Genomic DNA, 25,569 nt, shown 5'->3' with positions numbered 1-25,569 from the left:
GTAAGGTCTGGTTGCAGAAAGTCTGGTGCTCTGATTGGGCACCTGGTTCTAGGGGGAAAAAAATGCATGTCCTAGTCAAACCTGGTAGAAAAGTAGGACACTTTCTTGCTCTATGTTAAAGGAGTTCTGGAGAGAAATACTGGCAGTTAACTTTTGATCCCTGTTTGTTCTGGTCTTGGCTTTCTGGAATCCTAATAGTTTTTTCTCTTCTGCAGATATGCATCCAGTGTCCAGGGAGTGTGCAAAATTTGTCAAAAGTGGCCCTTTATTGTAAGCAGACACCAGAGCTAATGTTGCACGCCCGCTGCTGCCTGAATCAGAAGGGCACCATTCTGGGGTGAGGGAGAAGACATCCATGGATAATGGAAAAAAGTTCCCAAGTTAGATTCCTCAAGGCTTGCCTGGTTGGCTTTTGGGATAAATATTTTTGCCTATTTTGGAGGCATCTAAATGATGATTTGCAGACTTTTAAATCTGTTAGAGCATTTTTGGCTAGGTAAATAATCTTGTGGTTATTCCTGGTTGAAACTGCATAAAAGTCATAATTTTTGCCTGTTTAAAAAAAAGGCTTTTATAGCTTTGTTTTTAAAAAAAGCTTTGTTCTTTTGTTTAACTCCTTTTGTTTAATTCTTTGGATTATTTACTGTGTGTCTTCATGAAATGAGCTGCTTAACCTCTAAGACAGTACTAATATGGTTTTCTTCCTTCTGATTAATTCATGTTCATCTTTGAACAAATTCTTCTTCCTGCCCCTTTATGCAGGTTAGTCCCTGCATTTTCTCCCTTTACACTCTTGAGAATCCACCTATTCTTATAGCTTCAACTGTAACCACTGTGCAGGTATCTCCCAAAACTAGATCTCTTTTAGTATCCTTTGATCTCTCTCCAAACCCCAGGTAACTGTGGGTACCTCTGGCTTCCTGTTCAACATTTCCTCTTGAGTAATACCCTCACTTCAAACTCAAAATGTCAAATGTCTTATTTCCATTTTCCTCTTTCCCCAATCTACCTAAGTACATCTCTATGTTAAACTTTCTGAAAAACAAAATTTTCCCATTATCACTCTCTGGCTTGAAAATTAGATTTCCAATTATTTGTCCACTCAAACCCTTCATGAAGGTCTGGCTTTGGCCTACCTCCAAAAGCTTTGTACCTTTATTTCTTTGTTCAGGTTTCTCTCCTTACCTGAAATCGCCTTCCTCCACCAAAGTAGTACATATCCATCCTTTAATTTCAACATCTTTTATGAATTCCTCCTACTACTAAATATCAGAGTAATATTTTTAATTTTTTTACTTTCACTTATCCTTAGTGATTATACCACTCAAATTTATATACTGTCCTGTGATTTCTTTCATGTTGTAATTTAATGTTTATATTGTTTTTATTTTTCGTGGTGGCCTTGTTCCCCTACTACATTGTAAGCCATTGGAAAGCTAAGATGTTGAGGGGTTTTTTATTCTCCAAATTTTTGCAGTTAGTAGGCATTCAGTAAATACTTGTAGAATAAAAGGACAGACAGCAGTAGATACTGAAGAAAAAAATAATGTGGCGTGATCTTTAATATTCATTAGTTTACATCCAATCTGTGATAGAAAATGCACTTGGAAAAAGCTTTCATTTATATGATTTGCATTTTTTTTATTTGAAGGTCCTTTGTGGATCTGAGAATCATATCATGATGTAAGTTTCACTGACCTAGCCTAGAAACAAATTTCCCATATATGCACAGATGCAAAGAACTTTCTGCCGTGATGGAAATGTACCATATCTGTACTCTCCAGTACAGAGCCACTAATCACATGTTAGTGGTTACTGAACACTTGAAATGCAGCTCATACAAATGAGGGCCTGAATTTTTTTTTATTTTAAATTAATTTAAATAGCTACATGGAACTAGTGGTGACTAAATTGGATGGTATAGAATTAAAACATCTACTACAGCACCGAGTTTGTGGCCCTAAACACAGTTGCGTTCAACTAATATTAGCAGAAAAGGGGTTGTATTAGCTTATTGTGGATAGAGGAGAGACACATAGTTACACTGATTATCTTATTTCATCAGGCTGGATCTCCAAAACTGTTCTCTGAAGGACCTAGGCCTAAATTTTCCTCAGGCACATACTGCTATCATCATGTAAGTGGTTAGTTATCCTCCCTGCCAAAAGGTGACTATGGCAAAGGGTTGATGGGAAAGTCTTTGAGGATGGAATCCTAAAATGATATTTGAATACTAATCTAAACTTGGATAACTCAGAATGAGAACTGGATTACCAGTCCAGAACAATGTGTGAATGGAAGGGTGTTCTAGGGTGTTTTCCTAGAGCACAGTGCTAACAGTGTGTGCTTTTCAGAGACCTGCAAGCAAACCCCCTCAAGCATGACTTGTCTGACACCTTCCATGGCTTCACCCAGCTCCAGACTCTGTGAGTAAGGGTAAGGGGTGGGGAAGAGAATCAGAGAGGGGCAGTGCTGTGAGCTCAGCAACCTGGGACTGCATATTATGACTGTTGTTTTCAGGATACTGCCACAAGATGTCAACTGTCCTGGAGGTATAAATGCCTGGAATACTGTCACCTTGTATACAAACAACCAAACCTGCCTGGGGCAAAGGAACCTTTGTAATAGCACTAGGGATGCAGGTATGCTATCTCATCTCCACCCTTTTGGGAATTGCCTTTTTCTCTTTTGTATTCTCCCCTTTCAGTCAGAAAGACAGTAAAATTGCTTATGCGCCTTTCGTTCAGGTTTCTGAGGCTTTAACTCCTTGGAAAGAAAAGATATTAAAACATTTTATTGTCAATAATATTGAGATAGTGACTGACAGATGGTCGCTGGATTTATGGTGATCATTTCTTTACGTATATAAAGTTTAAATAACTGGTGTACACCTAAAACTAATATGATATTGTATGCTAGCTATATTTTAATAAAAACCTGTAAAATTGATGATGATGATGATGATGATGACGACGTTCTAATTATCAGTAGTCTTCTTTCTCTAACTTTGACCTAGAAATAATTGAGAGAATCTAAAGTTGAAGCAGATATTTGAGAAATATACCTAAGGAGGTCCAGTGATGTTCTGTTTTTCTCTGGCTTCCAGAAATATGTCCTGAGAATGGATCTTGTGTGCCTGATGGTCCAGGTCTCTTGCTGTGTGTTTGTGCCGATGGCTTCCATGGCTACAAGTGTATGCGCCAGGTAAGGAATTAGGCCTTTAGTTAGGTATAAGAGAAATCTATAGAGCAAGAACCTCTCAGAAAGAAGAGCGGTAAGACCAGGAGCTGATGCAAATCACCTAGAGAAGGAAACTGAGAGAATTGCTCTGGACGAGGGGATAGGTATACCAGGAAAGAACTGGATGTTAGGATGTAGCCCTTGGTGTTACTTTTTTGTTTTCTTTTTCTTTTTCTTTTTTTTTTTTCGGTCTTTTATTCACAGGGCTCGTTCCCGCTGCTTATGTTCTTCGGGATTCTGGGATCCACCACATTATCCATATCCATCTTGCTTTGGGGGACCCAACGCCGAAAAGCCAAGGCTTCGTGAACCAAATAGGTCTTCCTACTGACCTAAATATCCTGATCTATCTTAGCTCAGCCAGGGATATTTGATTCCTAGGCGGATTGGACAGCGGGTCGTCCTCAAGGCTGAGGCCGCCATTGGAAGATGGAAAATTGCACAATGCCGAGCGTCACTCCAGTCCAGAAAAGGACTAGTACCAGTTCCCATTTGTGCTGTTAACTATAATAAACTTTTTTTTTTTTCTTTTAGGGAAAGGCGCCCTGGCTTTGTGTGTTTCTTGGTTAGGGTGGGAAGGACCGCTTTGGGGAAGTCCGCTTTCTTTTCAGGTTTCCCCTGGCCTTGCGTGGCATAGACAGGGTCCTCCAACCCCCGCGCCGCCTTGGCCCCGCCCCTTACGTGTCGGCCCCGCCCCTCACGCCGTCTGCGGCCCGCGCCGCCGCAGTCTGCAGCCTCCCATCCTTTTCCGCCGGGTGCGCTTGTTCCAGCACCCGCGCGGTTATTAGCCACGTGGGCCGAGTTTGGGCGCACAGTTCTCACGTGGTTCCAGCATAGGCGGAAACTTGGGCTTCCAGCTTCTCTGCTTGCCCACGTCTCTGAGCTGCGTTCCCATGGCGACCCTGGTGTTGGAAGATGGGTCGGTCCTGCGGGGCCAGCCGTTTGGGGCCGCTGTGTCGACTGCCGGCGAAGTGGGTAAGCAAGCCCGGGCCGGCTGCCGACCTCATCCCACTCTGCTGCCCCTCTTTGCCCAGCCTGCCCTGCCCAAACCCCGCCATTTTCCCGCTGGCACACCCCCTCCCTCCCATTCGGCTCCCATACACCCAGCCCAGGCCCTTTGATCCCTCACCGTCAAGGCAACCTCTTCTGGGGCGTTCTCACCGCGCGCCGGTCAGTGTTCCAAAGGATGCCCTACCTGAGCCTGAGTCCTGCCTCTTTCTTGCAGTATTTCAAACCGGCATGGTCGGCTACCCCGAGGCCCTCACTGATCCTTCCTACAAAGCACAGATCTTAGTGCTGACATATCCTCTGATCGGCAACTATGGCATCCCCGCAGATGAAGTGGATGAGTTCGGTCTCAGTAAGGTAGCCACACCCAATGCTTTCTCTACCATCCTTTTCAAATCAGTAATTATTAATTGTTAGTGAAGACACTGACATTCTGGTAGGCATCCTGAAGTGAACGAACGTCCTCACCAAAGCGATAAAACAGGTACTGTGCAAGGCTTGTTAAGAGGCACAGTGCTGAAGGCCAAGCCAGAGTCTGGGCTCTGGTGAGGAACCAGTGAAGATTTTTTAGCAGCAGAGCCCTGTGATTGGAGTAATGCTTTAAGATTAGTGGGAAAGGGACTAGAAACTGGGGTCACAACATTTCCAGTGACAGTGGGACACCCTTCCCAGTTCACCTACCAAACCAGTGAAGTTGATTATCATCTTCTAAACCTAACTTTCCTTACCTTGATTCATTTTCTACCACTTTTCAGTAGAGTTCTTACTTCTAGACAAGAAAACTCATTTTATTCCCAAAATGAGGTTTCCCCTATCCCTCCTCCTCTGGAATTTGAAAACTAAGTTGCACTCTGAGAGTTCAAGTAATAAAATAAATCAACACAAGTTAATAGAAGAAATCATTATAGCCTAGGTGCAGTATTTCTCAAACTTGTTTTGTCTTAATCCAGGCTTACTGAGCCTTTAATTCTTAACTTGCCTTCCCAATCACCCTGACACTTGGGAAAGGGACCTCTAGATAAGGGACACACTTGTTATTCCTGGAAAGGACCATTCTTCATCACAAACCTATAAATACACCACATTCTAGTTTTTAATGCAGTATCTTGGTTAACACGTCAGTATTCAGCTTTGTCAACTGTAAACACACAAAATTGATTTTATAAAACTGCAAAATTGAGGCTCTGACAGAACCAAGATGAGCAAGGCATCCTAGAGAGCCACCAGACTACCATGGATGCTTTTGTGCCACATGCATTGTACACAGATTTGTCCATCTGCAGACTAGTCCTCCTGGCCACAGAGGGTTCTGCCACACTAATCTTCAGATCCCTAAAGAACAGTTTCAATATCCATCTTGCTTTAAATCCTCCACCACTAAGCAGATATGATTTAAATAGGCCACTCCCTCCTACATAAATTACCTGTTTTTCTTTTTAGTTATTAAATGTTTATCTGCTGGGTAACAAATTTGTGTTATCTTTTTTTTATGATAATCCTCTGTGAAGGGAAGGGTATAATCATGCCTAGTATTATTAAACTTTTTATTTAGTAAAGAATTGTGTACCTACTTGTCTTACACTGCTTTTACCACACTCTGTAATTATGATCTTGTTTATTTACATGTTACCTTATTAATTTTCATGCTCCCTAAGTAGCAAATTAACATGTGACACAGGGACCTTGTCTTTTTTCATGGTCACTACCCCTCCCCCAGCACTCAATGTTTGGTTACCTTGTTCTTGAGGAGTTCATAGTTGTCTGAGGAAGACACATAAACACATTCATATTACCACATAAATAGCAAGAACAATGGAAATGAGTTTAGGTGAGCTGTGTAAGGAAGAGGCACAAGCTGCAGTGGGTAAGTTGGGGTGACTTCACAGAAGAGGGGATTTGCGATCTCAGTTTTGGATAAAGGAAAAAGAAGGCGAATGTCATTTTTAATGATTAATCAGGCATCCTGGGCCCATGTGTTCAGTGTTTTATATGGGAGATGGCATTGCTTGTAAAGGGCAAAAGCATGAGGTGCTTAGTGTGTTTAAGGAATGACAGGTCATTCAGTGTAGCCAAAGTATAGGTCTATGCCGGACAATGGGAATAGACTACATAGGGAGGCATGCGGGCTTCTCATGATCTCCTTCCATCGACAGTGGTTTGAATCCTCGGGGATCCATGTGGCAGGATTGGTAGTGGGAGAGTGCTGCCCCACGCCCAGCCACTGGAGCACCATCCGCACCCTGCACGAGTGGATGCAGCAGCATGGCATACCTGGCCTGCAAGGTACGGTGCAAGCACAAGGGTGTTTGGGCAGAGCACAGGTGCCTGGGTGGAAAGAGTCAAGAGCAGATCTCTGTGCACTATTGAGACTCGAGTCCAAGTGTATGATGGAATGTATCTTATTTGAAAGGTTTCGACTGGGGTCTCAGGCAAGGAACTTAGCTCTTGCTGACATGGAAAATTTCAAACATACAAAAAAAGAGAATAGTATAATAAACTCCCAACTTCTATAGTTATCAACTTAGGGCTAAATTTATTTCATTACCACTGCTATAATCCCAGATTATTTTGAAGCAAAATTCAGACATTGTGTCATTTCACCCATAAGTAGTACGATATCTATGAGAAAGGAATCCTTTTTAAAACATGACCATAACAACATTATCATATCTTTAAAAAAATTAACAAAAATTTCTTAATATCATTAAATATCCAGGTAAGGTTTAAAGTTTTTCCAATTACCTATTTTTACTGTTTGTTTATTTGAATCTGGATCTAAAGATCCATACATCACATTTGGTTGATATGTCTTTTTAATCTATGGGCCTTGTAACCTATTTGACAAAAACAGGTCCGTTTTTCTTTGGAGTATCCCAGAGTCTGCATTTTGTTGACTACATTCCTATAGTGTCATTAAGGGTGTTCTTTTCCTGTAAACAGATCTAGAGTCATGGTGCAGTTCATCTGTGATATTTCTGGCAAGAATCCTTGATAGTAGTGTACTTCCATCAGGATGGCCTAGGATTTTGATGCCTATAGAACAGCTGTGTGTGACACGGGGGTCTGGAATGGAAGTGCTCCTGGAAGTCTCATGCATGACTGTGTTAGGGGAGTGTGATCTCTTCAGAGTGTGCTCTTTTGACAGGAGTGGACACTCGAGAGCTGACTAAGAAGTTGCGAGAGCAAGGATCTCTGCTGGGAAAGCTGGTTCCAGATGGGACAGATCCTGCATCCCTGCCATTCTTAGACCCCAATGCCCGCCCCCTGGTGCCAGAGGTCTCCATTAAGGTACAGAGGCAGAGTGGGAGAGTGCTGCAAGCTGTAGTACAGTCACCATACACTCGAGGGAGAAGTAGAAGAGGCCTCAGAACTGGGGGCAGGTGTGCGCATATCTGTACCTATTAATCACAGCCACTAACTGTTGTCCTTTGTTCCTCAGGCTCCATGGGTAGTCAATGCAGGGGGTACCCCTCGGATCCTTGCTTTGGACTGTGGCCTCAAGTATAATCAGATCCGATGCTTGTGCCAGCGTGGGGCCGAGGTCACTGTGGTACCGTGGGACCATGCGTTGGACAGCCGGGGTGAGTAGCTGGGGTCTGTACGTGACCACAGACAGACGGCATGGGTGGGAGATCTGTCCCTACAACACGAGTTGTAGGGAAGACAATGGAGATTAGGGCTTCAGTCTAACGGTAAGGGCTGCAAGTGTGTCTCTAGTTGAATACTGGTTTTGATGTCATCTTTTCCGCCCACTCCAGAATATGAGGGTCTCTTCCTGAGTAATGGCCCTGGTGACCCTGCCTCATATCCGAGTGTAATATCCTCACTGAACCGTGTCTTATCTGAGCCTAATCCCCGGCCTGTCTTTGGGATCTGCCTGGGACACCAGCTGTTGGCCTTAGCCATTGGGGCCAAGACTTACAAGATGAGGTGGGACTTATGGGGAGAAGAAGGGTCCACACTACTGACATGAGGGTTGGGGAGTCTTGGGAATGGGAAGAGAGTTGGTGTTTATTAGTATTGAAACAAGAGTGGGGGCTGGTGAAAATCCTAGATTCAATAAGAGCTTGGTTTGGGTCATTGGTGAAGGGGGCAGGTGAAAGGGGCCTGTGACTCAGCTGCTTCTATCTTTAGATATGGGAACCGAGGCCATAACCAGCCATGCTTGCTGGTGGGCTCTGGGCGCTGCTTTCTGACATCCCAGAATCACGGATTTGCTGTGGAAACAGACTCACTGCCAGCAGGCTGGTTTCCTCTCTTCACCAACGCCAATGATCATTCCAATGAAGGCATTGTACATGACAGCCTGCCCTTCTTCAGGTGAGCCTGGATGATTCTGGCAGAGTGACTGGATGTGCACAGCTTTGAAGCCCCCTGGGACTTGGAGATCCAAGAAGTAAAGCATAATAGTGGGCCCCAATCATCTATCCCGCTACCCACCTCTGAGGCTGCCAGTGCCCAGGCCAGTGCTGATGACAGGTTTCATGACCTAATCTCTTCAACAGTGTCCAGTTTCACCCAGAGCACCACGCTGGCCCTTCAGACATGGAGCTTCTTTTTGATATCTTTCTGGAAACTGTAAAAGATGTCACAGCTGAGAACCCTGAGGGCCAAACAGGTAAGCACCTGAGTAGAACTGAGTTGTAAAACCAAGAACAGGGCTGGCTCCAGGATGGGCATAAGACTCACATGCCCCAGGAAACATATGCTTGAGAGGTTAAGGAGGCGGGGCGGAAGGGCAACCAAGCCAAGATGGTTCGTTTATGCTTCTGTTGAAAGGAACTCCTGAGTCATGAGTCTTGGGTTCTGATCCTGACTCTGCCACTCATTAGAGACATGACATTCTAGATTCTTCTGTAAAGTGAGAGGGTTAATACAGATGATCTCTGCGGTCTCATTCAGCTCTAATAGCTTATGACTTTCTTTGCCTCCACAGTTCGAGAACGGCTGGTTGAGCGCCTCTGTCCACCTGGGACTCCCAGCCCAGGCTCTGGGCTTCCACCACCACGGAAGGTTCTGATTCTGGGCTCAGGGGGCCTCTCCATTGGCCAGGCTGGGGAGTTTGACTACTCAGGCTCTCAGGTAAGTCGTGTCCATCCTGCGCCTCTGGGTGCGTGACCCTCAGGAATGGCCGAAGTCTTCAAGAGAAGGGCTGAGGCATGAACTGGTCATAGGGAGGAAATGAACAAGGAGATCTAGGGAATGTGCAGCAAGGTGAGGTGCTAAGGAGTAGAAGTTGGTTGTTAGGGACTAAGAGTACAGAGAGGAAAGAAGAGGAAGAGAAATGCCCGCCGGGGACTCCACAGCCTTGCTTCTACAGTTGACGCCGACAGGCCGTCCTTGTCCACCTAGGCGATCAAGGCCCTGAAGGAGGAGAACATCCAGACATTGCTCATCAACCCCAACATTGCCACGGTGCAGACCTCCCAGGGGCTGGCTGACAAGGTGTACTTCCTCCCCATAACACCTCATTATGTAACCCAGGTACGATGGGGCTGAGGCGGGGCTGAGGAAGGGGACCTGTGTGGGTGGGTGGGGGGAGGGTCCCATGGTCGCCCTGGGTTTCTAAACCTCTTTGATCCATCCCCTGACCCAGGGTCCTGATGCCTATTATGCCTCTCTCCTCCCTCAGGTGATCCGTAATGAGCGCCCGGATGGTGTGTTGCTGACTTTTGGAGGCCAGACAGCTCTGAACTGTGGTGTGGAGCTGACCAAGGCTGGAGTGCTAGCGCGGTATGGTGTCCGGGTCCTGGGCACACCTGTGGAGACCATTGAGCTGACTGAGGACCGACGTGCCTTTGCCTCCATGATGGCAGAGATCGGAGAGCACGTAGCCCCCAGTGAAGCAGCAAATTCCCTTGAACAGGTTCGCGGGGTGGTTGCGGGGAGGTCGAATGGTGTTCATATCTTATTTTCTCTGGGCCCAGGACCCTCTGCTCAGCAGGCAGTCAAGGCCTGACCTGTTTGTTCATCTCTTCTGCTCACTACAGGCCCAGGCAGCCGCTGAGCGACTGGGGTACCCTGTGCTGGTGCGTGCAGCCTTTGCCCTGGGCGGCCTGGGCTCCGGCTTTGCATCTAACAGGGAGGAGCTCTCTGCTCTGGTGGCCCCAGCTTTTGCCCATACCAGCCAAGTGCTGGTAGACAAGTCCCTGAAGGGATGGAAGGAGATCGAGTATGAGGTGGTGAGAGACGCCTATGGCAACTGTGTCACGGTAAGTGATAGAGGCAGGGCGGGAGTAGTGTTAGGCAGTATGAGCTCTTGTAAAAGCAGAGGCCAGGGCTGAGATCTTTGAGGGTTCAGTGTCCTTCAGACCCAGAGGCAACACAACCCTGAGCTATAGCCTCCTGACTCCCTTCGGCAGTCACCTCCATGAGACCCTCCCTTCCCAGGTGTGTAACATGGAGAACTTGGACCCACTGGGCATCCACACTGGTGAGTCTATAGTGGTGGCTCCAAGCCAGACACTGAATGACAGGGAGTACCAGCTACTGCGGCAGACGGCCATCAAGGTGACCCAGCACCTTGGCATCGTTGGGGAATGCAATGTACAGTATGCCCTGAACCCTGAGTCTGAACAGGTGAGACTCTAGGTCCTGGAGCCGATATTTCTTCTATAGAATTTTGAAGCCTCAAGGCTAAGAGGCCTTTTGGCCCTGCAAACACTGGAGTAGAAGCCGAGATTGTCTTTGGTGGTGGTGGGCTGGTGGGCGGGGGCGGACATTTGCTGTGCATCCCTTTGGAGAGGGCTTTATTTTCTTGCCTTTCTGAGATTTCTCTTAGATGAGCCTTCTAGGCCAGTTACTCAGTGACTCTCTGTTCTCTCTCTTTGCAGTATTACATCATCGAGGTGAATGCCAGGCTCTCGCGTAGCTCCGCCCTGGCCAGTAAGGCCACAGGCTATCCCCTGGCCTATGTGGCAGCCAAACTGGCTTTGGGCATCCCTCTGCCTGAGCTCAGGTACAAGGTGGGGGAGAGATCAGGGAGGTAAGAGGGTGGGGAGCTGAAGAAAACATTCATGGAGTAGGAAAAGGATATTAGCCTGGATATGTGGGAATGGAGAGAGCTATCTGGAATCTCACCCTTTATGTCTCCCACTCTGTCCTTTTGGCATCCCCACCTGCTGTCTTCCAGGAATTCGGTGACAGGGGGAACAGCAGCCTTTGAACCCAGCCTGGATTATTGTGTGGTGAAGATTCCTCGCTGGGACCTCAGCAAGTTCCTCCGCGTCAGCACAAAGATCGGAAGCTGCATGAAGAGTGTTGGTGAGAGAGACACACCCCAGGAGAACCCTCCCCAGATCACCCCACGGGGTCCCACTTTTCCCAAGAATCTAGAATATCATAGAGTTAGTTCGCCGGCACGGCCTTTCAGCTCCTATCTTAGCAGCTCCTTGGAACATAGTTTCTCAGTGCTAATAGGGACATTTCAGACTAAGATATAGTCCTTATTAGGGGTGGGGATTAAAGGCATCTGGAATTCCATGACAGAATACACATGCCACCTCCACTCCCAGATGGCATGTCAGAAGCTCTGGGATGCAGTGATAGCCACCAGACAATCTCATCTGTCTCATACCATTGAGTTGCTGAGGTGCCTGCAAAAGGAAAGTGTTGTGGCCAAGTAGAGGGCAGGGCCAAGAGCCGAAAACTAGACCTGGTTGCTGCTGTTCCTCTCTTACAGTGACACCAGTTCTGTGAAACTCTGCCCACAGCATTTCATGGCATTTTGCCCAGGGCTGCCCTTAAACTGTCAGTGACAGTGATGGTTTGTTTTCTGTGCTAGTTTAAATACTGATGTTTGGGAGAAACAATGACTACTATTTTCCTGTGAACCCTTCTAAATCCAAGCCAGCACCATGGCAGCCATTCTTAGCATATCCTTGTCTCTGAGCACTTTCTGCCATTGTCACTAATGAATTTTTTTTTAAAGCAATATGTAAGATCAGCAGAATTTCAGAGACCTCTTTCATAAAAACAAGGAAAGTAAGTAGTGAACACTGAATGGGCACAGCAGTCGGTCTCCACGCAGTGGTGGAGTGTGCTGGAATTGCGTTCATATGCTCCCTTACAGTGTCCTTTTTAATTGCCTCAGACTGTTCTCTAAAACATTTTGTTTCATTAAGAGCAATAGTAGCCTTTAAACAAGTAAGTCTAAGCTCAGATTTTATTTCAGAATTTTTAGAAATCTTATAAGACTGCCAAGTTGTTCCTTCTGGAGATGAATTCCTGTTATATGAAAATTATATGAAAACATGGGAACGAAGCCATAATTAAATTGTGGCTAGAAGAAATGGATTGGCAATAGAACAATCAAAGATTGGTTCCTAGATAAGACATCTCAGTTTTAACATATATTCAAGTATTTTTGGAATGTGATCTTTAGTAACTTTTTGTAACTTTTATTATATAAGTTAAGATATATGCATCATCAAGAAATAGAAAAGATAGTTTAACTAATGAATAATCATTAGTCACCTGTAATAATAATAATAATAATCACTTATAATCTTGTCACACAAAGACAATATATATAATCTTATTAATTTAATCATATATATGATTCCAGAATTTTCCTGGGCATGCAAGTAATAGTATGTTGAGTTTTTCTTTTACCCAAAATAAAAACTTATGTAATGTAACCACATTATGAAGGAATTAAACAAAACACTCATAATCTATTTCCTTAACACTATTAACATCTTGGTGTTTTAAATTTTTTTGAAGAAATATTAGGATTGTAAACAGAAAAATACAGTCGATAAGAAATACTTGAAAACCCTAGGAGAAATTGTCAAAGGACATAAACAAAACTTTACAGAAGAGGAAATTAGTAACCAAACGGGGTTGGGATTCCTCGTATCAGTAAATAGAAATCTAGTTAAATGAGATAACATTTTTGCTTATTAGCAAAAATTGTTTAAAATGATCATACATACTTCTTAGAAGATTGGTTAAACCTATTCTTTGAATCGTAAAACACACTTCTGTAAAGCAATTAATGCTTACGAAGGTCAGAACCTATTGCCCCTGTACTTCTGGAAATTTATACTAAAGATAATCCCCTCGCCCTGTAAAAAAAGATAATCCAAAGCACAGAACACATCACAGCCTTACTTAGAATGATGAACACTTCAAAGCTACATGTCTTTCAGTAAGTGAGCAGTTAAATTCTGGTAAATCATACAGAAATTAAACTGCTGGTAATGTGAGAAGATGCTTACAAAGAGAGTAGCAGGGTGGAAGTTGTATGTGTACTATAATCACATATAAAATATACCTGGGAAAAAAGTCCAGGAAGAAGTATTATAAAGTGATAGTTATAAATGCGATTAGCTCTAGGTGGATTCAAGGAGTAATGGTATCATCTTCCCATTATCCAGACTTTTTGATAAAAGTTTTAAGGGATGAGGCAGATTCCAGATGGTGTCCTCACAATATGAATAAAGCAAACTAAGTGGATAACTATCAGTGGCTGGGCCACTGTGATAAACTGTAACATGTTCCAATATTCACATACCCATTTTAGGCATTTTAATTCTATATTCACTAACAAAACCTGAAAATCATAGGGAGAAGAGCTGAAAATTAAAGATTTAATAATGAAACACCATAACTCCTACCACCATGCGTCTTGAGAACCTCTGGGACATTTGACTGTAAACCATGAGCATTCCTGCTGCCCTCAAGACCCAGTGTTTACATCCTTTGTCTCCAGGTGAAGTCATGGGCATTGGACGTTCTTTTGAGGAGGCCTTCCAGAAAGCTCTGCGCATGGTGGATGAGAATTGTGTGGGCTTTGATCACACAGTAAAGCCAGTCAGCGATGTGGTAAGTGGCCCCCGTCCCCTCGGCAATATACCTAAAATGAACCCTGCTGCCCTCTGTCCCCAGCCCCTGAGCATGTCACCTGTAATAGCAACAGCAAGCTCTATTGGATATTTGCTGTGTTATCACTTTGCTGTGAATTTTGTGATGTCATATTTACAATCATACAGGGACGGATTATTAGACTTGTTTTTATAGGTGAAGAAACTGACGCTTATATAGGTTATAGAACTTGCTCAAAGTCTCACAGGAACTAAGAGGCAGAGCCAGGATTTGTGTACAGGTTTTTGTGACTGCAGAGCCTCTGCTGTGGTCTGCAGCTTCCTTTCCTAAGATGATGGCACTCGTGCTCTTGGGCTTTTTGAGGTGCTGACAGTGGATTGGGAACGTGATGTTTAACACTCTCCTGCTTCCTACCTCTGCACACTCCTTCCGTATCCATTAGCCTGCCCTCTCCTTATCAGGAGTTGGAGACTCCAACGGACAAGCGGATCTTTGTGGTGGCAGCTGCTCTGCGGGCTGGCTACTCGGTGGAGCGCCTGTATGAACTCACGCGCATCGACCGCTGGTTCCTGCACCGAATGAAGCGCATCGTCGCGCACGCCCAGCTGCTGGAGCAGCACCGTGGACAGCCTTTGCCCCCATACCTGCTGCACCAGGCCAAGTGCCTTGGCTTCTCAGACAAGCAGATTGCCCTTGCAGTTCTGAGGTGAGAAATAGCTGTGAGGACCTCCGGCTGAGAAGTGCAGGGCAGGGAACCTTTGTACCAGCAAGGGGCCCTCGGAAGGGTGGGGAGAGTGGGGAGCTTCAGAGCCTCTGACCTTCACCTCTGGGGAATTTTATTTTCCTCTGGAATCTCCCCTCTATGCTCAGTCTGTACCCCACTCCCAGGGCCTATGTTTCTGCCCCTTCTCTAGCACAGAACTGGCTGTTCGCAAGCTGCGTCAGGAACTGGGGATCTGCCCAGCAGTGAAACAGATTGACACCGTTGCAGCTGAGTGGCCGGCGCAGACAAATTACTTGTACCTGACATACTGGGGCACCACCCATGACCTCACCTTTCGAACGCCTCATGTCCTGGTCCTTGGCTCTGGCGTCTATCGTATCGGCTCCAGCGTTGAGTTTGACTGGTGTGCCGTGGGCTGCATCCAGCAGCTCCGAAAGGTCCAGGAGCTAGTCTTTCGTACCGTTTTCTCTGCTGCTCTATTCAGCTCCAACGATTACCTTCTACCCACACTTAACCCTGGCATTTTCTGTTACCTGTTACTCCTTTCCTCTCTTGTAGCACTGTGGGTTGAGTGGGGGGAGCTCCCTTAGGCCATCTTGTGTCCCACACAAGGCATGTGCCTCCTCTCCAACACTTGATGTCTACTTCTCCAGTATCTACAGTGCTGGCCCTACTCCCAAAGCTGAGGTGATGCTCTCTAAAGTAGAGGCTTTGGCTTAGCTTCTCCATGCTCTTCCTACCACCTAATTGATAATATCAGTCCCCTCCCTCTCACAGATGGGGTATAAGACCATCATGGTGAACTACAACCCAGAGACAGTCAGCACCGACTATGACATGTGTGACCGGCTCTACTTTGATGAGATCTCTTTTGAGGTGAGAGGGATGAAGCCTGTCTGTTAGCCTGGGTGGCCAAGGTCAAGTGGGACTTGACTTGAGAACCGCCTAGGGATTTGACTGTGAACCACAGACATTCCGGGCAGCACCCCCCTGCCCCCAGGCCCTCTGTCTTCACATCCTGTGTCTCCAGGTGAAGTCATGGGCTTTGGGCTGGCAGAACTAAGATTCTTTGGAACTTGTGGGATGTGAGTGGAAGTCGGTGGAGTGTGAAGAGCAGGGAGCCAGAAGGCTCAGGTCCCTGACCCAATGTGTCACCACACCTGTTTCTCCTCCTGCACTGTAGGTGGTGATGGACATCTATGAGCTGGAGAACCCTGAAGGCGTGATCCTCTCCATGGGTGGGCAGCTGCCCAACAACATGGCCATGGCTTTGCATCGGCAGCAGTGCCGGGTGCTAGGCACCTCCCCTGAAGCCATCGACTCAGCTGAGAACCGTTTCAAGTTCTCTCGGCTTCTTGACACCATTGGTATCAGCCAACCTCAGTGGAGGGAGCTCAGTGACCTAGAGGTGAGTTGGGGCCTGGTGGGGAGCTGGAGGCTGGAGGATGTCATGGGTGTGACCAATCCAGCTAAGCTCCCCGTACCCTTAGTCTGCTCGCCAGTTCTGCCAGACCGTGGGGTACCCCTGCGTGGTGCGTCCCTCCTATGTGCTGAGTGGTGCCGCTATGAACGTGGCCTACACTGACGGGGACCTGGAGCGCTTCCTGAGCAGTGCAGCAGCTGTCTCCAAGGAGCACCCTGTGGTCATCTCCAAGTTCATCCAGGAGGCCAAGGTAGGAGGCTGCAGACCAAAAGAAGTCTCTGAGGGCAGGCTCCCTGCCCTGGAGAAGACTCCCTGCTCCGGGGCTACAGAAGTGTGTGGGTGCAGTGGGCTGGGAAGGAGGTGTTATACCAGGGCGCTTGAGGAAGGGAGCATCTTGGGGCAAGTAGGAGAAGAAATTGTCCCTTGCCTGCATCACATGGCACTCCACGCTCCCCCACTAGGAGATCGACGTGGATGCTGTGGCCTGTGATGGTGTGGTGGCAGCCATCGCCATCTCTGAGCATGTGGAGAACGCGGGCGTGCATTCAGGGGATGCCACGCTGGTGACCCCACCACAAGACATCACTGCCAAAACCCTGGAGCGGATCAAAGCCATCGTACATGCCGTGGGCCAGGAGCTGCAGGTCACGGGACCCTTCAATCTGCAGCTCATTGCCAAGGTAGGAAGAGGGGGCTGCAGCACCTCCTCGTTCTGTGCCAGCCCCAGTGTCAGGGTGCCCTGCACTGTCTCCTGCCCTCATGAGAACAGGCCGGAAAGCTGGAGGGAAGGGGTGATAGCAAGGGCCCGCAGCGTTGTCAGGTTTCTGACAGTCAGTCACCCTGAACCCTGTCCCAGGTTGATTCCCCACAGAGTGGTGAGTGAGGGGGAGAAAGCCCAGCCTGCACAAGGCCTGACTAGTTTCTCTCTGCCCCAGGACGACCAGCTGAAAGTTATTGAATGCAACGTGCGTGTCTCCCGCTCCTTCCCCTTCGTCTCCAAGACACTAGGTGTAGACCTAGTAGCTTTGGCTACACGGGTCATCATGGGGGAAGAAGTGGAACCAGTGGGGCTCATGACTGGTTCTGGTGTCGTGGGGGTCAAGGTAAGAAGGATCGAAACTGAGGTTCACAGTCAGTGGCAGGGAGACAGAGTGAAAGAGAGTTCCTTCACCATACAAATTACATATCAGTCAACACGAGCGTCTTCTGTGGGCAGGACATTGCTGGGCCATAAGGTAATAAATGGCCTTTGTCTCTTAAGAGCTTACACTCTAGTAATGGAACACAGAGAAGTTGGGTCCAAAAACAGCATGTTTATAGAACAGTCTATGATAAAACTACATAGTAGAGATAATAAAATGTTAAAGGAGTTTACAGATGAGAGACGCCACTTCCAAAAGGGGTAGCCTGGGAGGGCTTCAGGGAAGAGGTGGTATTTGAATTGAGCCTTGAAGGACGGTCAGGATGTTTGGTTTGCACAGCTTGTTGAGGAAGTGTTCCAAGGCCAGGGAGTAGCTGAGTGGAAGCTGAGGGAAGACCAGGAGTATGTTTGGGAAGCAGCTGGCTGACGGGTGTAGGGCACACGTGGAGCAGCAGCCAAGCAGGCTAACTCCGCTGTTTGGGTGGGACCAAGAAGAGGGGACTGTGGCTGCCTCTCCTGCTGAGGGGAGGAGGGCCCCTCATGCCTTAGCCTCTCTTACATCTTGCTACCTCAGGTACCCCAGTTCTCATTCTCTCGTCTGGCGGGTGCTGACGTGGTGTTGGGTGTAGAAATGACCAGCACTGGGGAAGTGGCCGGCTTTGGGGAGAGCCGTTGTGAGGCATACCTCAAGGCCATGCTCAGCACTGGCTTTAAGATCCCTAAGAAGAACATCTTGCTGACCATTGGCAGCTATAAGGTACTGAATCTGGGGAGCCAGGGAAAGGCGGGCAGAGGGGTTGGGGCAGATGGCCTTGGCTCTCTGGGCCAGGGCCGACCTTAAAGTGGAAGATGGGAGAAACAACCTGACCCTCCTCCTGCTTGGTTCAGAACAAAAGTGAGCTGCTTCCAACTGTGCGGCTGCTGGAGAGCCTGGGCTACAGCCTCTATGCCAGTCTGGGCACCGCTGACTTCTACACCGAGCACGGCGTCAAGGTACAGGGGCACCACGACCTGCCCCACACCGCCCTTCCTTCTAGGGTGTGAAAGCACCAGAGAGTTCTCTCTTCCTCTGCTTTTATTGTCATTGTACAAATCACGTGCAGTCCATGTAGAGCAAGTAGAATGTGCAGAAAAGCAAAGAGAAAAAAATCCTTGAGAATCTCTCCGCCACTTGTTAACATCCTCATGTGTTGAGAATTTCATCTCTAAATGTACGTGTGTGGGGGCTTATACTGCACAGTTCTTGGCAAACGAGTTTAGATCTCTTTCCTGTCAAGAAGTAGACTGCCAGTAGCAAATAGAGGCAGCCCTGGTCCCCACCCTGTGGGTCCTCAGTCTTCTCCTCATGGGCTTCTGCACCGCCTCCCCTCCCAGCTCTGACCTTGTCTTTGGGCCACAGGTAACCGCTGTGGACTGGCACTTTGAGGAGGCGGTGGATGGTGAGTGCCCACCACAGCGAAGCATCTTGGAGCAGCTGGCTGAGAATCACTTTGAGCTCGTGATTAACCTGTCGATGCGTGGGGCTGGGGGCCGGCGTCTCTCTTCTTTCGTCACCAAGGGCTACCGCACCCGGCGTCTGGCCGCTGACTTCTCGGTGCCCCTTATTATCGATATCAAGTGCACCAAACTGTTCGTGGAGGTAACTGAGGCCTGGGTGCGGGGGAGGGAGACAGCAAGTGTTCGTGGGGGGAGGAGAGAGAAGCGAGAGTGTCATGGGGCTGGGAAATCTCAGTACGAAGCAACCATGCTAATAGGCTTTGTGGCTGCAGAGAGAGAAGGTGGGTATAGAGAGGTGGGAGCCCGGGTTATGGGAAACCCAGTCCCCACCTGCAACTCCCAGGGTGCCCTTAAATCAGAGCTGACCGTGGTTTCCACCTGCAGGCCCTAGGCCAGATCGGGCCAGCCCCGCCTATGAAAGTACATGTTGACTGTATGACCTCCCAGAAGCTTGTGCGGCTACCCGGTAAGTGCAGCTCTTGGGAGAACCTGGCTTCGGGACACTGGTAACAGCAGGCGTAGGGAGCCTGGGTATGGTGGGGCCCACGCCCTGCCTTGGATTGCGTAGTGTAGAGGCCCCAGATCTTTGTCACTCTGAGATCTTTTATTTCTCAATCCACGGACCAGGGCTTGCCAGCTCTCACCTGTATTTTCTTGCCACCCCAACTCACATCCTGATGCCCTTCATGTCTGTTGACTCTTCCTCTACTTTTGCTGCCCCTGTGTTCTTCCAGGATTGATTGACGTTCACGTGCACCTGCGAGAACCGGGTGGGACACACAAGGAGGACTTTGCCTCAGGCACAGCTGCTGCCCTGGCCGGGGGCATCACCATGGTGTGTGCCATGCCTAACACCCGGCCCCCCATCATCGATGCCCCCGCTCTGGCCCTGGCTCAGAAGGTGAGCCCTTGAACTCCTGCTTCATGGTGACCCACATACCCCCACTAACGTCCCCTGCCCCCATGAGCCCTGCTCCCTCTGCCCCTCCCCAGGGGCCCAGGCCGCTGGCTCCAGGCTGGCATAGGTACCAATGGGTCCTGTCTCATATGTATCCTCTCTAGCTGGCAGAAGCTGGTGCCCGCTGTGACTTTGCCTTATTCCTCGGAGCCTCGTCAGAAAATGCAGGGACCCTGGGCTCTGTGGCCGGGTCTGCTGCAGGGCTGAAGCTCTACCTCAACGAGACCTTCTCTGAGCTGCAGCTGGACAGTGTGGCCCAGTGGATGGAGGTAAGGGAGTAGGCATGTGGGAGGAGGCAGCCAGACAGTCCGTCCTGGCTGGAGGACCCCACAGAGTGGGCTCACAGCAGTGAGGAGCCAAGAGAGCCCTGTGCAGGCTTTGGTCTCTGACGAGCACAGAGAATCAAAGGCTTTGCGTGCACACTCCCTGAAAATTCTTTCTGCCCCCAGCATTTCGAGACGTGGCCTTCCCACCTTCCCATTGTGGTTCACGCGGAGCGGCAGAGCGTTGCTGCCATCCTCATGGTGGCTCAGCTGACCCAGCGCTCGGTGCACATCTGTCACGTGGCACGGAAGGAGGAGGTGAGAGTGCCCCAGAGGCCCTGGTGCCCTGTTGCTTTCTCAGTAACACTAAGAGGTCAGGGGGGTCCTTCGGGGCAGCAGGGGTCAGGGAAGCCTGGAGCCAGCACCATCAGCATGTCTGCCCCGTAACTTTCCAAGAAGGGATGTTGGCTGCAGGGACTTTGTAGGGCAGGGCACATGGGGAGGCCTCTTCTCGATCTCCCCACTCTACCCCCAGATCCTGCTGATTAAAGCCGCAAAGGCACAGGGGCTGCCCGTGACCTGTGAGGTGGCGCCCCACCATCTGTTCCTGAGCCGCGATGACCTGGAGTCCCTAGGGCCAGGGAAGGGAGAGGTCCGGCCTGAGCTTGGCTCCCGCCAGGACGTGGAAGCCCTGTGGGAGAACATGGCTGTTATCGACTGCTTTGCCTCAGACCATGGTGAGAGGGCCTGACACGCACCTCCTCTGCACAGCAAGGCCCACGGCCCAGCTCAGGGAACCTGGGCCAGGACTCTGGCTCCGTGAGGACTGACACTTGATCCGTGTCATGCCTCGGCCTCTAGTACAGTGCCTGGTCTGTGATAGGTACTGGATAAATGCACACGGAAATAAATGAGCAAATGAGTAAAATTATAAAGGAGAGAACGTGGGTGAAAGGTCTAGGCCCCAGAAGAAGTCCCTGTTTCCCTATTTTCCCAGAAAAAAATCAGCATCGGGGCTGGGAGTGAGGTGGCAGTCCTGGTGGTGAGTGTGACCGCTCAGATATGGAGGTGATTGGTGCTGAGGGTAACGGTCTTTCTCCCAGCCCCCCATACCTTGGAGGAGAAGGGCAGCCCCAGGCCTCCTCCTGGCTTCCCGGGGCTCGAGACCATGCTGCCACTGCTGCTGACAGCTGTGAGCGAGGGCCGGCTCAGTCTGGACGACCTGCTGCAGCGACTGCACCACAGCCCTCGGCGCATCTTTCACCTGCCCCCGCAGGAGGACACCTATGTGGAGGTATGGGGCGCGGGCAGAGGGGTGGGGGACTCTCCGGCCCTCGGGATTATTCCATCGTGTGGCCTTACCATAGCATAACCCGTGACTTCTGGGTAGGTGGATCTGGAGCACGAATGGACAATTCCCAGCCACATGCCCTTCTCCAAGGCCCACTGGACACCCTTCGAGGGGCAGAAGGTGAAGGGCACCATCCGACGTGTGGTCCTACGAGGGGAGGTTGCCTATATCGACGGGCAGGTACGTATGTGGCCTGTGCCCAGTCCCAGTGGTGACCTCAGCTCCATTTTCGTCCCACCCTGGCACATCCACGCACTACCCGCTCCCTCCTCCATGCGCCCTGTACGTGGGTGGGCACAGGTCCCCCGGGGCATTGTTGGCTTCCACTCCTTCAGGATCCCAGTCTGGCGCTCTGCCCCTCCTCACTGGCCCGCCCTTGCCTTCTGCCTGCAGGTTCTGGTGCCCCCAGGCTATGGACAGGATGTACGCAAGTGGCCTCAGGGGGCTGTTCCCCAGCTCACGGCCTCAGCGCCTGCCACCAGTGAGATCACCACGGTACACACACTGCTCGGGGGTGGGGCGGGGGTCATGGGGGTTACAGCCAATTTGTGCAATGCAGATGGCACAAACATTTTCATTGGGGTTCAGGGTAGGAGGCTCTTCACTTGACAGTTAAAATACCCACCACCTACCTCTCTGTCTACTGCAAGACAGAATTAACTGTCAGTGTAGGAGGCAACCTGTGGGAAACGCAGGCCCATTAACCCAACCAGAGATGTATCTGGGGCCTGTCGCGGGGCTAGCACACACCTCTCAGAGGCCAGTGTCTCTGCCCTGGTTGAGAGCAGCGTAGTGAAGGACAGAGCCATGGGGAGATGATGGAGAACAGAATCCGTGGCTTTTCAGGAGGGATCGAGTTTGAGGAGGGCTTGAATCAGTAGTTTTCAAACACTAGGCCAATGTCTCCCCAGACACCCGAAAGGCCCCGCCGAGGCATCCCAGGTCTCCCTGATGGCCGCTTCCACCTGCCACCCCGAATCCACCGAGCCTCAGACCCAGGTCTGCCAGGTAAGAGAGAGGCCCTGTGATGTGGAGGGCTGGCCACCTGGATTTAGAGATGCGTAGGGACGGGCTCCTCTCCCCTACCAGGGTCCCAGACGGACTAGGGTTGGGGGCTCAGTGGCCTAGAAACCGATCCAGGCCCTCCCCTCTCGGCACCTCATCTTTGTCCACTTACCTGTCCTTCCTGCCATCCCCTCATCCTAGGCTGAATCAGTCTGCCCAGCGTGAGATAGGCATCCCATAGCTGCTTCTCACAGGCCCTTTTTTGTTGTGGGCAGCTGTGTTCTTCCGCCCGGGAGCTGGGATCCCACGGGGCAGCAGAGCGTGGGGTAAATCCAGGTGGTCGGTTGGTGTGAGCCTGGTCGTTGCCCTTCCCTAGGATCCCTTTGCCACCTGGGAGGGCCCCGGGAGGGGACCACTGCTCAGCAGCCCCCGTGGGAAATCACACGTGCATCCCCACAGCTGCTAGTCCTTCCTGCCCTCCCCTCGCCTGCTAGAGTTGTTGTGGTGTGAGTCGGTTTAACACAGATACTGTGATCCGGAGTCCTGGGGAAACGGGCTCTTCGCAGACCTCAGCTGCGGCTCACGTCTGCCCTGTTGTCCAATTTGCAGCTGAGGAACCAAAGGAAAAGGCTTCTCGGAAGGCAGCTGAGCCAGGTGAGAGACTCCCCTGGAACGCATGCTCACCTTGGGGACCTCTGATCTGGCCTGGGTAGGAGGACCCCTCTGACCAGCCTCTTCTGCCCCGTCCCTCACAGCAGAGCTGATGGGAACCCTTGATGGCACCTGCTATCCTCCACCACCAGTACCTAGACAGGCGTCACCCCAGAACTTGGGGACCCCTGGCCTGCTGCACCCCCAGACCTCACCCCTGCTGCACTCATTAGTGGGCCAACATATCCTGTCCGTCCAGCAGTTCACCAAGGATCAGGTGCCTGGGTGAGGGAGGATGGGGACACCCAGAGCTTTGAGGATCTGGCAAGTTGGGGCTAGGACCTCCAGGGTCCACTGCCTTTCTCGCTGACTTGGGATCTTTCTTAGATGTCTCACCTGTTCAATGTGGCACACATGCTGCGTATGATGGTGCAGAAGGAGCGGAGCCTCGATATCCTCAAGGTCAGGGTCAGGGCTATGGGCTAAGGGTCCCAGCCCCTGTCAACAGGTGGTCAGAGGGGCCTCCCTCCCTCCTGCGAGTCCAAACTGCCCCCCGCACACATGATAACTCAGCCTTCTCTACTCTGGAAGAGCCTGCTGCTCTGGGTGCCCACATCTGCGCTCCCATCAGCATGCAGCTGACTCGTGAGGCCCTGAGCACCAGCACCAAGCCCACTCATTGGTCCCTCGGTCTGCTGATGCTTTCATGGGGGAGAGCTAGGATAGTTCCTTCTCTCTCAGGGAATGCATGTCTTGTTCAGACTCTTACCAAGGGCTTTTGGGAGGCAGAGCCTGTAGTTCAGAGTGACACAAATGGTGGAAATTCAGGTCACGGGGAGGTTTGGGGAGAAGGATTCTCTCAGCACCCCTCTCGTGTAAGCCTGTGTGTTCCCCAAGACAAACGCACCACACACACACGCACTGAATCCTGCCCTCCTGCCAGGGGAAGGTGATGGCTTCCATGTTCTACGAGGTGAGCACACGGACCAGCAGCTCCTTTGCAGCAGCCATGGCCCGGCTGGGGGGAGCTGTGCTCAGCTTCTCCGAAGCCACATCCTCCGTCCAGAAGGGTGAATCCCTGGCTGATTCCGTGCAGACTATGAGCTGCTACGCTGATGTCGTGGTGCTTCGGCACCCCCAGCCCGGAGCAGTGGAGGTGAGGCTGGCCTGTGCACCTGTGCCTTGGGACCCAGGGACACAAGGTCCCTTCTGCTCACATTTTCTGTGACTACAAATCTCAGATTGGGACAGATGGTTGAGGGAACCCAGGAAGAGCAAGACTGAGGCAGGGAGATGCGGAAGGCAGGATTCTCCTTCCTTGTTCGCATTTTCACAGCTGGCAGCCAAGCACTGCCGGAGGCCGGTGATCAACGCCGGGGATGGAGTCGGAGAGCATCCCACCCAGGCCCTGCTGGACATCTTCACCATCCGAGAGGAGCTTGGGACTGTCAATGGCATGACGGTGAGGCGGTGGCCTGTCTGGGGACGGTTTGCAGGGGAGGCAGTTGGGAAGTACTTGCTATATCAAGAAGGCCTACATCCTGGTCCTGAGCCTGAAAGCTTCGAAATGGGACAGGGGGCTGCTCAGTCTAGGGGTCCTGTTGGTGATCAGGTTTCTCCCCTAGATCACCATGGTGGGGGACCTGAAACATGGACGCACAGTACATTCCCTGGCTTGCCTGCTCACCCAGTACCGTGTCAGCCTACGCTATGTGGCGCCTCCTAGCCTGCGCATGCCACCTGATGTGTGGGCCTTTGTGGCTTCCCGTGGCACCAAGCAGGTGAGATCCTGGGAGGCTTGGGTCATGGGTCAGTCAGGCAGAACCTGGCACTGCATTCACCCTGCCTCTGCCTCCCCCTCCAGGAGGAATTCGAGAGCATCGAGGAAGCGCTGCCCGACACTGACGTGCTCTACATGACGCGAATTCAGAAGGAACGCTTTGGCTCTACCCAGGAGTATGAAGCTGTGAGTGCCAGGGCTGAGGATCAGCCAGGGCTGGAGTTGCCAAGCATCCATACTCAGCCAGGAAGGCTGGGCCCCAGGAGCTTGGCCAGGGCCCCTCAGTTGTGATAATGTCATATGGGTGTGGAGGGGACCCGGGGAGAGCCCAGGCTTGTGGCCTCGTAGCTACCCCTGCTCTGAGGTGCTGATGGGGCCTCTCTCTGCCTCGCAGTGCTTTGGCCAGTTCATCCTCACTCCCCACATCATGACCCGGGCCAAGAAGAAGATGGTGGTGATGCACCCCATGCCCCGCGTCAATGAGATAAGGTGACCTGGAGTCAAAATTGAGGATAACCGGGGGCTGGCTGTGGGAGGGCACTCAGTCTTGGATAGGTCATCATGGACTGCATGGTGACTCTTTTCCTTGCCTTGCAGTGTGGAAGTGGACTCGGATCCCCGAGCGGCCTACTTCCGCCAGGCCGAGAATGGCATGTACATACGCATGGCCCTGCTAGCCACCGTGCTGGGCCGCTTCTAG

At 50.3% G+C, this 25,569-nt stretch overlaps 2 protein-coding genes across 4 annotated transcripts in view; both read left to right on the top strand.

Moving 5' to 3' along the window:
• ATRAID (all-trans retinoic acid induced differentiation factor) overlaps nt 1-4,043 on the top strand; it is a 4,917-nt gene extending 874 nt beyond the window's left edge. Inside the window, exons 2-7 of one of the 3 annotated variants that reach the window (XM_039887572.1) lie at nt 216-337; nt 2,066-2,137; nt 2,355-2,426; nt 2,521-2,642; nt 3,107-3,204; nt 3,775-4,043. In XM_039887572.1, coding sequence (XP_039743506.1) covers nt 216-337; nt 2,066-2,137; nt 2,355-2,426; nt 2,521-2,642; nt 3,107-3,204; nt 3,775-3,810 — 522 coding nt within the window. In that variant the 3' untranslated portion in view covers nt 3,811-4,043. The other 2 variants (XM_039887573.1, XM_039887571.1) reach the window with 2 other exon arrangements.
• CAD (carbamoyl-phosphate synthetase 2, aspartate transcarbamylase, and dihydroorotase) lies at nt 4,031-25,569 on the top strand. Its single transcript, XM_039887565.1, has 44 exons — nt 4,031-4,215; nt 4,466-4,605; nt 6,402-6,531; nt 7,394-7,536; nt 7,688-7,829; nt 8,007-8,178; nt 8,383-8,568; nt 8,754-8,866; nt 9,185-9,330; nt 9,601-9,732; nt 9,881-10,114; nt 10,239-10,460; nt 10,639-10,827; nt 11,082-11,206; nt 11,381-11,511; nt 13,964-14,076; nt 14,538-14,782; nt 14,991-15,237; nt 15,578-15,676; nt 15,984-16,208; nt 16,291-16,473; nt 16,685-16,903; nt 17,159-17,326; nt 17,939-18,121; nt 18,253-18,357; nt 18,764-19,003; nt 19,246-19,327; nt 19,596-19,762; nt 19,924-20,088; nt 20,269-20,400; nt 20,618-20,819; nt 21,186-21,376; nt 21,473-21,613; nt 21,827-21,928; nt 22,345-22,441; nt 23,048-23,092; nt 23,197-23,366; nt 23,477-23,551; nt 24,033-24,245; nt 24,426-24,551; nt 24,715-24,870; nt 24,954-25,055; nt 25,264-25,358; nt 25,467-25,569. The coding sequence occupies exons 1-44, from the start codon at nt 4,134-4,136 to the stop codon at nt 25,567-25,569; spliced, it is 6,678 nt and encodes a 2,225-aa protein (XP_039743499.1). The 5' UTR covers nt 4,031-4,133.

Source organism: Pteropus medius, unplaced genomic scaffold (assembly GCF_902729225.1).
Source record: "Pteropus medius unplaced genomic scaffold, Ma_sr-lr_union100, whole genome shotgun sequence".
Lineage (NCBI taxonomy): Eukaryota > Metazoa > Chordata > Mammalia > Chiroptera > Pteropodidae > Pteropus > Pteropus medius.
Note: the sequence above shows the minus strand (reverse complement) of the source record. Positions and strands in the feature narration are given on the sequence as shown.